The 12,190-nt window shown below is 36.6% G+C and overlaps 1 protein-coding gene across 1 annotated transcript in view; it reads right to left on the minus strand.

Moving 5' to 3' along the window:
- The window catches only part of LOC106140638 (uncharacterized), a 55,375-nt gene extending 43,185 nt beyond the window's left edge, over nt 1–12,190 (minus strand). The window contains exons 1-2 of the mRNA XM_060947611.1: nt 11,636–12,190; nt 11,082–11,136 (exon numbers count right to left, since the gene is read on the minus strand). Of these exons, the coding sequence (XP_060803594.1) occupies nt 11,082–11,136; nt 11,636–11,701 (121 nt within the window). The 5' untranslated portion in view covers nt 11,702–12,190. The remainder of the gene's footprint in view (nt 1–11,081; nt 11,137–11,635) is intronic.

The following is a 12,190-nucleotide window of genomic DNA, read 5'->3' on the forward strand; positions in this document are numbered from 1 at the left end:
TTCTTACATTATGTAGAAATTTCGCTTATACGCCAAAATAACACATTCACGCGGGGAAACCGTGGGTAGATGCTAATTATAAATTGCGATAAGTGTGAGATAACATTACGAAACGAAAATAATAAAAATAAAATAAGAGGAAATAAATACCTAGGTACATGATACCATTAGAGAACATTAATGCATGATACCTACAGACAGGGGTGGTAGTAAAAATATTAAATATCCTGGCAACCCTAGGAAACATATCGGAACGGAAGAGAGTGAGCGGGTTGCCAGTTTTCTTTTTGCCCGTCTCGGCCATCTCTCCCGACGCTCATTCACACCACTACATCGTTACATGGTAGTTAACTGCTTCATATCTGTGACATAGAATAAAAAGCTAGGGTGCAGAAATCAAGCTGCGTCGTCGGTCAACAGTCCTGGAGTGGAGCCCGGGGGGGAATATTTTACTAAATATAAAAAGATAGAATTGAGATTAAAATAGTGACAGGTTGCTAGCCCATCACCTAAAAAAGAATCCCAAGTTTGTAAGCCTATCCTTTAGTCGCCCTTTACGACATCCATATATAAAAAGATATGTAGATGACTTCTTCCTCCTGGCTTTAGTCCCGGTTGCATGCTCACCTCTCTGGAGAGGAACCTAGGGTATACCTTTAACCTGAATTGGACAAGTCAGGATCACAAAGCGACTCCCCTTCTGACTCCGCAACTTTGCAAGACCCTAGTTGGATCATGATTACACATATAGTTACCTGAAATGTGCAGGTGTCTTCACTTTGATTTTTCTCGCCGTAAGAGCATAGGTTAATACTCAAACTATTTGAAAAATTTACAGTTAACCACAAACCATTACAAGAAGTAACTGACCACTATACTTCAAAGATGTTGGGTCAAAAATCTATAGAGGGATTAATTATTTAAAGTGTGAATGTGTATGTGCGTGATTTTTTATAATTTCCATCTGTCTGTATGTTTGTTTCCGCATACCGCGAAAACTATTGTTCAGATTTAAACGCGGTATTCTCAGATCAGTTAGGTTTGTTCTAACTTAGAAATTTCATCCCCAACGGCAAACGAAGCCGCTGGCAACAGCTAGTATTAAATGCGGTTACAATATTATTAATAATATTGTAACAATAATATTATTTTATTTAATATGATTTTCACCGTATTTGTACTCAAAGTGAAGTTTCTGATTTATGACATCTCAGGTTATTGACACTCTGACAACTCTGTGTTGGACTGCTATATCTCTGTACTGTAGTTGTTTTGCAACCCCGCTCTCCAGTTCCCGCCCCAGCCAACGCGTCCTGTCATTCACACCACAATTGCCAATTGACGAGACGAATTGGAATAAATTGAAACAGGGCTGCTGATCAATTTACCAATTTTTACTATGATATACATACATACATACATATAATCACGTCTATATCCCTTGCGGGTTCTAATCTCGGCCAGGGCATGATGAGAAAAGAACTATTTCTGATTGGCCTGGGTCTTGGATGTTTTTCTATGTAAGTATTGATTATAATATAGTATCATTGAGTTAGTATCTGGCAACACAAGTCTCGAACTTACTTCGAGGCTAACTCAATCTGTGTAATTTGTACCTTATAAGTATATATTTATTTATTAGTTACGATTACGACCCGCGCTGGACCTGGTCCTAACCTCCAATTAATATGTTCCCTTTAGGAGATATCTTTTATTCACGAGTTAGAGTCTCTGCAGACTGAAAAGCTATATTAGTCCATTAAATATAGTTTGGTCTCTGTGAAAGCAGGTTGGAATTATAACTAGTATATCAATATATCAATATTAAATAGAATTTATTTTCGAAAGGATGTAGTTCTGAAGAAGGAAAGAGTTTGGAAACCCTGAATAGAATAATTATGTATGGGTAATATGTATGTATGTTTTTTTACAAAATGAAAGGTAGCAACTGGCGTAACCTATGATTTTCATTCGTTGTTCTTAACACTGCCACAGTTCTGAAATCAGAACTTCTTTAATAGTCGTACATATAACATAACATTACTTATAATTACATCATTCAAAGACTGAAAAGCCACGTTCAGCTGCTTGGCTTGACGATAGAATTGAGATTCAAATAGTGACAAGTCAGACAGACGAATCCCAATTATGTAAGACTATCCACTAGTCGCCTTTAACGACATGCACGGGAAATAGATAAGAGTGGTCCTATTCTTTTTCTATTGGTACCGGGAACCACACGGCACTAACTTCAGCGTTAAAATAAGAAATAAAACAGTCATATTGCATCGCAAACGCAGCTGTTGTATACGGCGGCCATTAAATTGGAGCACAGTTCATTGCTCGACACCCAGGTTATACTCCAAGCTGTCAGATTATATTACAGAATTTTTTAGAATTTGGAAAACATAGGTAGGAGATAACTTGGATTTAAACAAAAAAAAATTCGTATTCGGTCAAAAGTACCCGAAACCGTCGAGCTTGCATGAAGAGAGTTATGAATGTGGATGAAGCGAAGGAAGTATGCAGAGATCGTGGCAAGTGGAATGATTGTACTTGTTGTACCTACTCATATTATGCAAATAAAAGTTTGAATTTGAATTTGATTTTATGTATGGATGTATAAAAATTCGTAATCAATTTTACAATGAGTAATAGAATAGATTTATTTTTAATATTGAATACCTACAAGTTATCACCTTATTGACGTCACATAACTTAAATATAGTATACGTAACTTAATTATATCTACTACCGCCTCCAAAGCGTATGTGTAGAATAAGCGGCGGAACAAACTACACTGCAGCATTTAATATTATATCAATTATATAATTTGGGATTCTTTTTGTAGGCGATGGGCTGGCAACCTGTCACTAAAATTGAATTGCAATTCAATACAATTTCCGGCGCTTTAGAATAGAACTACTCCATGTCTATCCCAAGGATGTCGTAAAAGGCGACTAAGGGATAGGCTTGGGATCTTTGTAGGCGATGGGCTAGCAACCTCTCACTAGTTGAATCTCAATTCTATCATTAATCCAAATAGCTGATCGTGGCCATTCAGTCTTTCAAGACTGTTGGCTCTGTCTACCCCGCAAGGGATATAGACGTGACCATATGTATGTATATAATCTCGTCTATATCTCTTGCGGGGTAGACAGGAACGAACCTTTTAAATAGATATAAAGAATAAAATACTTGCCATCGGAGAAAGTGAGTTGTTTTATCAGGTTTGTTTTGAAGCCATTATCTCTGGTCTAGTCACAACGGCAGATAACCTGTGCTCCTAGTAAGAGGCGAGATGTATAATAAACACGAAATAGATAAACAACCCTATTTAAAAGTCATCCAAGTAGGTATCGAAGCTTTCACACTATATATTATCTTTATCATGAAGCTGTACAGCTGAAAGTGGTCTTACAGCACTTTCAAAACTGTTGGCCCTGTCTACCCTGCACGGGATATAGACGTGACTATAATTATGTATGTATTTCTTCGCTGAAGTATCCAGAAAAAAAAGGAGGTTTTATTACTCCTGAAGAATTTGTGTACCTCTGTGCTAAATACCATAAAAATTGACCAACCCCGTAGCATCCATCACACGCGCGAGGCAGTTTTAATCGCGCGAAAAACTATCGATGTTTCGCTTTTTATTATGACGTGGAAAAAGGACAGCAACAGTTTTTCGAGCGTTAAAAACGCGCTTGTAATGCTATAAGCGCAGAGCTTATACTTTACAAGCAAAAACACAAATATTTTCTCATTAAGTATAATAAGTAGGGATTTATTAATATTTTAATTAGTTTTACACAATAGATGGTCAAATCAATCATACGATCGTTTGCATTCCCTTGCATCACATAATCAAACATTGAAAAAATTGCATAAACGAAAAACCTACATTAGATCTATCAAGTTGGTTATCATTTACACCAAAGTTCACTATTTCCCGTTCAGACAAAGTCGCCGGCTGCTGCTAGTATGCGTATGTTAATACGCAGCATTGTATCTGAAGATATTTCGCATCCAATTACAGAATTACAGCGCAGACCCTGTACGCTCGCAGGCAGCGTCGTGTCATGATGACACAAATTAAAGGCCGTTACAGATATGTACCTACTTCGATTCTTCAATACAATAGTAGGAGAAAAGATTAAAAAAGGAAAGAGTGGAAAATCGATAATGAAATGTTATGGTCAAATAAAAGCAAAAACATACCAGCAAAAAGAATAAGAAAAAAAATTTTGAAGGACGATTTATTTAATAACTCCATACACACGTATAGTCATGTCTATATCCGCTTCGGGGTACACAGAGCCAACAGTCTTGTGATGGGTTGCTAGCCCATCGCACACAAGAGGAATCTCAAGTCTTTTCCGCGATTCCACGGGAAAGATATTAGTCTAAGATCCGGCTGCAAAATCACTACGTTCATCGCGTAGTTAATCAAACTCACATTTTAACATACATTTATGAATAGGATAATACATAGATAATAGGGTGCCAGTCAATAAGTGGCCGCAAGTAATTTTAATTAAATTAATGTTAATTAATTTTCCAAAAAAAATTTCGTTCACTTGTTTTTTAAATAAAATATCATCCACATCATAGAAATGTATGTAAAGAATTCGAAAATCAATGGGTGCCGTTACACACTCGGCCGCAACTACTACGCAGCCAGGTGTAAACAGGTAATATTTTGGTCTATTTATACGTTCATGTCGTACACGCATGTTTTTTATATCAAATTAAAGCTAATATTTTTTTTAATATGATGATATATCGCTGCCTGTGAATAAATGGCCGCAAATTAGGGTTGCTAGCTGTTAAAAACTCGAGGTATCCGAGATAAAGTGAAAGAGAGTTAGTTAGTTAGTTACGTAATAACACTTTCAAGTTCAATAAATAAATGATATCAACAACGTTGTGTATAACGAGCTCAAAAAGAAGGTTAGCATATAAGAATAATTTAGCTGCACTGTTGAGAACCCTATCTATACGCGTGCGCAATGGCTTCAAATACTCGCACAGCTGGTACTCGCCATCCTTGTCTAACAAGTGGCGTTACGCGCTAACTCTCTTTCACTTTATCTCGGATACCTCGAGTTTTTAACAGCTAGCAACCCTAATTTGCGGCCATTTATTCACAGGCAGCGATATATCATCATATTAAAAAAAAAATTAGCTTTAATTTGATATAAAAAACATGCGTGTACGACATGAACGTATAAATAGACCAAAATATTACCTGTTTACACCTGGCTGCGTAGTAGTTGCGGCCGAGTGTGTAACGGCACCCATTGATTTTCGAATTCTTTACATACATTTCTATGATGTGGATGATATTTTATTTAAAAAACAAGTGAACGAAATTTTTTTTGGAAAATTAATTAACATTAATTTAATTAAAATTACTTGCGGCCACTTATTGACTGGCACCCTATTATCTATGTATTATCCTATTCATAAATGTATGTTAAAATGTGAGTTTGATTAACTACGCGATGAACGTAGTGATTTTGCAGCCGGATCTCGTACTATATGGAGTGGTTCTATTCTGAAGCGCCCAGAACCACATGACTATTTCTACCTATTCTCAACAATTAAAAACATGCCTTAGTTCCCACAGATAATAGCAATACGTGGCCACCAAATTTTTCCAGCCATTATGACATCAAACTACTTCGTAACTATTAAAGAAATATATTTATACCATGGATTTATAATAGGTTTTAATTCTTTGTTATGATTAATAAATTATTATGAGTACCAACTATAGCTAATGAAATCGTTTTACGATTACATTAACCACGAACAAGTTTATAATTTGTGTTGTTATAACACCACCATATCACACGTACTTACTTTATTATGGACGTCACTTTGTAAAGGTTCTTGCCCGTTCAAAAAGATATTTAATCCTGCGATTTAAGCTAAACAAATAAACGATATTTTTCTATGATGATTATATCTTTCAGACAGATGTCGCCACTAGCTCAAACAAAATCGTAACAGACAGGGTAACTCTCTGGGCTCTAGATATTTGTGACGATGGGCTTACGGCGTGCAATCTAATTATGTGATTAGCGCACACACAGCCGCCCATGCAGACGATTTGGTTAACCAAGTTTGCCACACGGATATCAAGGAGACAGACAGGCGCTGGCTGGATCCGGGATCAAATTGTACATATATGTATATGTATGTATGCGACATTATAAGTCATCATCATATCAGCCGTAGGATGTTCAATGCTGGACATAGGTTGAATAATGATTTTCACCTCGCTCTATAGGAAGCAACCTGCATTTTGCTTTATTCTTGAATATTATGCATACTTTCTATACCGTGTGGTTCCCGGCACCAATACAAAAAAGAATGGGACCACTCCATCTCGTTCCCATGGATGTTGTAAAAGGCGACTAAGGGATAGGCTTACAAACTTGGGATTCTTCTTTTAGGCGACGGGCTAGCAACCTGTCACTATTTGAATCTCAATTCTATCATTAAGCCAAATAGCTCAATGTGGCCTATCAGTCTTTTCAAGACTGTTGGCTCTCTCTACCTCGTAAGGGATACAGACGTGATTTTATGTATGTATGTATGTACAAATTCGCGTTTACTTGCTCGACGCGTTCCGACAGATTAAAACTCGCATTTACCCCTCAGAAGTATGTAAGTATAATAATTGATTGCTCTAACAAGAGGTAAGATGTAGCCCTCTGCCTACCGCTAAGGTAATAAAGCACATAAAAGAATCCTCAACAGCACATTTACATACCTAAATTCACTGCAAATTCGCCTCTATTACCACGTCATAGAGTTCTAGGCACGTACTTGTCATGCTGGTTGACTTGTGTGTATTAAAACCTTGTTCGTGACAGATAACAGTAATCTCATGTGGCCAAGTCCATAGTACAGCAGACTGTGTGACGACGGGCTCCGTCTACCCCGTAAGCCATAAAGACGTGATTGTATGTTTGATAAAATGCGACCGGCATTTGAAGGACACAATTCGTAATTGTTTTTCTAGCATGCATAACACACAAATATCTAAAATTAAAACATTATCTTGCGTAAACAGCTGTTAGTATATTAATTTCTGTTACAACGTTCTAGTAATACATACATACATACATACCGTCACGTCTATATCCCTTGCGGGGTAGACAGAGCCAACAGTCTTGAAAAGACTGAATGGCCACGTTCAGCTATTTGGCTTAACGATAGAATTGAGATTCAACTAGTGACAGGTTGCTAGCCCGTCGCCTAAAAAAGAATCCCAAGTTTGTAAGCATATCCCTTAGTCGCCTTTTACGACATCCATGGGAAAGAGATGGAGTGGTCCTATTCTTTTTGTATTGGTGCCGGGAACCACACGGCACTAGTTCTAGTAATTATTGTTTTTAAAAGTAACTATCGACTTATCGAATGCTTGTATGAAGATGTATCTACTAACGTTACCTATATATATACATATGTACATATAGGTACGTCTTTATCCCTGACGAAATAGACAGAGCCAACAGTCGCGCATAGACTAAAGGGCTACGTTCAGCTGTATGGCTTATAGATGTAATTGAGATTCAAATATTGACAGATTGCTAGGCCGTCGCTTTTAAAAATATGACTGTTCTAAAAGAAGAACGCCAAGTTTAAAAGCCCTTAGTCGCCTTACGATATCCGTGGGAAACATATAAACATTTGGCGATGACGGAACAGGAGTAAAGAAAGAATTGGAAAACAATTCTGTCTGCATGTTTGTACCGCTAATCTCTGGAACTACTGGACAGTTTCAAATGACATTTTTTTTTTGGAACATAGCTATTAACTATAGTCATCATATATTGGTTTTAAATGATTGAATAAATGATGATGATGAATTTGATAACTGGAACACTGGATAATAAGAATAACCTGTATTTTAATGACCCTACCGAACTATCAAATACTATGAAATTAATGCGCATACGGTGTGTAGAATGCCGTAGTATTGTTGATTTATCGACATTATAATAAACTAGCTGTGTATGCGACTTTGTTCGCGTGGAATAGTTATTTTGGGCATCATTGAAGCCCTCAAGGATGATTTTCCCCGTTTTTTTACATTTTCCATTATTTCTTCGCTCCTAAAAATTGCAGCGTGATGTAATATAGCCTGAAGCCTTCCTCGATAAAAAATACAAAAAATTTCAATTCGAACCAGTAGTTCCTGAAATTAGAGCGTTCAAACAAACAAACAAACTCTTTAGCTTTATAATATAAGTAGAATATCGATGTTATTTATCTTATCAATGTTACACAAAATTCAAAAATAAATTGTTGTAGTACTTAGTTTCCCTATAGTCCTAAAGCCATGATGACCATTATCACTTTATTGTTACTTCGGGCAGGGCATGATGAGAAACGAACTTTTTCTCATTGGCCTGGATCTTGGATGTTTATCTTAATAAGTATTTATAATAAAATAAAGTATCGTTGAGTTAGTATCTTGTAACACAAGTTTCGAATTTACTCATTTACTTACTCGATCTGTGCAATTTGTCCCGTATATATTTATTTATTATTACTCTACTTAATCCAAAGGAATGCATTTAGAATTAAATCATCCCATAGTATTAACATATTTTGTACTAAAAAGTTTTAATAAATAAACCATTTGTCTGGTTAATATTATGTGTAAATTTTTACCATTATGAATCTTCAGTGTGTATTTTTACCATTTTAAATCTCAATTATGTCATACAGCTGAACGTGGCCTTTCAGACTTCAAGGCTCTGTCTACCCCGCCAGAGATATAGATGTGTTGAGATATGTATTGTATTTTTTATCAATTAATACCAAATGTAATATCTTAATCAAAACATTTACCTATATATATTCTTACTATCGTATGTGCAGATGCTCAAGGTCACAATTTTTATCAAACTATCGATATGCAAATGCTACAACACTATCCTATAGTGCATTAGCATACAATGACCACGTCATTTCGAACGAGAACTCACATGTTTCGACCAAAATCATGGCGATTTGGCATTTATTACTAACCGCATAGGGATAATTTCACCATTGCGCCGGATAATGACTGGTGTGACAGGCACAGACGGGAACATCGGGATACGTCCATTACAGGTGATAAAAAAGTTCAAAGTTTTGTATGTTTGTTCATACAACAAAGTGAGACATAATATTGTATTCATTGATCAGACATACTGGTACTAAATGCAAACCGTTATAAATTTAATACAACCATACTAAAATGCATTTACATACATATGCAAAAAAAATCTACACCCTGGTTAAATATTGTAAAAAAAAAATTGGGCCTTGAAATAAAGGTGTATTCTCAACCATACAGTTTATTTTTTTTTTCAATGCATTTTTTTTGTGCCGTCCAATATTTTTATAATTTTATTTAATATTTAAAAAACTGAATGATAATACATAAGTTAGCTAGCTATTGTCAGTAGGTACATATTTGTTTTGGCACCGCTAAAGCACTTGAATGATGATCATCACGTCCGCATACGTCAATGTAATGCAATTTGCAACCAAAGTGCACCTAGATATAGTATCAGTGGGTTTTCAATAAATCAAGCACTTTGCTCCTAGGTCACTTGAATTTTATATCTTCAATGTTCTAGATGCGACTATTTCGTGTTCGGAGTTAGGGATATCTTTGAGACAGATTAAATAATAATTAAATAAATATACGGGACAAATAACACAGATCGAGTTGGCCTCAAAGTAAGTTCGAAACTTGTGTTACGAGATATGGTGTCACAGACAAGCTTATTACCGCTGCGCCATAGAGGCCGTCAAATAATTAATAATTAATGATTAAGGCACGAAAAATTTACCTATGAACAGGACAAGTTCCTATATAGGTAGCTAAATCTGAAAAATAGTTTGTGTCTTTAGATTTTAAGTGAAATATTTTTTGAGATTTCGTAGTCTGTACGATGAGGTGTACAAAAAAATGCCAAAAAGCATTATGTACATACCAATAGCACTGCGCAGTCTCACCATGATATAAATAATACAATTTAAGTATGTCTGTAAAACTCTCACGAAAATTCTACAGAGCTATTTTGGACAATTTACACATCAGAATAATCATATTTAAGCCTAATAAATTAAATACACATCAGCGCTATAAGTAAACTGTTCTAAATATCGATAAGTTCATAATAATCAACAAATCCAGTATCAATTGTAGCTCATAAATAAAAATTGGAAATAGCTTTCCTTTTCTCTGTATTTTTTTCATTGGTTAATGATTTCATTTGAAAATCACACAGACTAATACCTATTTCAATTTCAAACAAACAAAATCGGTAGGTACCTACTAGGCTGACCTAAAGCCGGACAAAATTCAAAAAAAGCCTTTTTGACGTCTGTCCGGGAATAAGTAACGATACTTTTGGAAAAACTCCTTCCATATTGTCGTACATGACCTTGAGTGCTACGGTAAGCTGGTCATGTCAATGTGCGAGATCGGTTTTACAAGAAAGAACATTCTTGGTCTTCCATTTGCAACATAATTGAAGTAGGTATATCTAACTGCATTGAAACACAAACAAAATATCTAGTCATACAAAAACCTTAAAGGCTACTAGGTTCAACCATGTTAAATAGTTAAAATTTAATGGTTTGTCTGATATTTCCAACACTATTAAGTGTCTCAAAGGTTTGTTATTAAAAAATTATTAACTATGAACCTGGCTTTAAAATCTTTGGTTGAAAATCGTCGAATTCTGTAATTCAACGATCGAAAGGTGTGACCGGCCGGCCGGTGTCGCCGCACGGCAGAGGCGTTGCCGCAACCCGGCTTTTCAAAATACAAAGACTTTCATCTTTCTATTTAATTTGTTATTTCATATCTAAGACTGCATTTCACAGTTATTTACGTACGTATATCAAGAGCTAGGTAATTCCGAATACTAAAAGGCCTCAAGTGTTCGAGAAAGTTCGAAAAGAAAATTGTTAGGTAAAAGCTGAAAAATTAGATCTTTTCGATAACTCTTCCAGGCAAATGTTACAGGAAGCATAGGAGCTCTGGATGATTGAACACTCACCGTTGTCCCGGTCTGCTTCGTCGTCCGATTCGGTGCCGGAGTCCCGCTCCTCCACCTGGAAAACAATTCCCGATCAATCGCTCATCAGCCTAAGGACTTCTTGTATTGGAGACACCTAAATTTGAGAAGTAGGTACCAATGAAAAGGAAAAAAAATTGTTCATATTTTTTATTTTTATAAGATGATATTTTTGGTAAACGCGTTTAAGTAATATTGAAACGTGGCTATTTAAATAGGCTCTGAACTACACACTAGTTCAAAATCAATTTTAAAGGTGATGATGAAAATAGCAGTAAATCCCCAGGGAATGTCCTATGAAGGGGTAGGAACTATTTCAATTTCCTGCATTAACAAAATCATGTTTGCTAAAAGTGGCTTGTGGATTTATTAGTTAAATGTTTTGTCTGCCTCGTAAGGTGTAAAGATATAGTTTAAAAGCCTGCAGCTCGCCAGTGCGAGCCGGCGAACGCTCCGCTCCTTTGTTCTAGCGGCGGCCATTTTCTGGTAGCTGTGTGACCTTCGTTTTGCGAAGCCGGCTCTGCGGCAACACCCACCTTCTCGGAAACGTTCTCCTCATTCAACGAATGCGTCCTCAGCTTGTGAGTGAGAAATTTGAGCATTATTGAGCCTCAGCTCGGCCTGCGATCTGTCTTTACTTGCACTCGCGACGAACTCGCTCGCTCGGAATCCTACGCGATACTATACCGATCCGACACGAAAATGTCACCCTCGCACCTATGGGAAACGTTCCAATAACATTTTAAACCTCAACAACATATCCGCTATCACTTGCGTGAACTCGCGAACCGTCCGCCGCCCGTGAATGCTGGACTACTAGGTACTAGTTTAGTTAGAGTAGCCTTGCGTACAACGCAGTCAGCTGAAGTGGCTGCCGTTCTTTGGTATCGAAAGGGCTTAAGCGGTATCACACAAAATACTGCATGTAAAAACGCTAGCTAAACGCGAGATCGACCACAGTTATAATGGCATCGCAAAAACACGTTTTGTTGGAACATGAAGTATGAAAATAAAGTGTAAAACAATCTCAAGTGGCACTTAAAATGGACTCGCCCGGCAACCCATTGATGACAAAGAACCGGAACACGCAG

The sequence above is a fragment of the Amyelois transitella genome, chromosome 14 (genome assembly GCF_032362555.1).
Source record: "Amyelois transitella isolate CPQ chromosome 14, ilAmyTran1.1, whole genome shotgun sequence".
In the NCBI taxonomy this organism is placed as follows: domain Eukaryota; kingdom Metazoa; phylum Arthropoda; class Insecta; order Lepidoptera; family Pyralidae; genus Amyelois; species Amyelois transitella.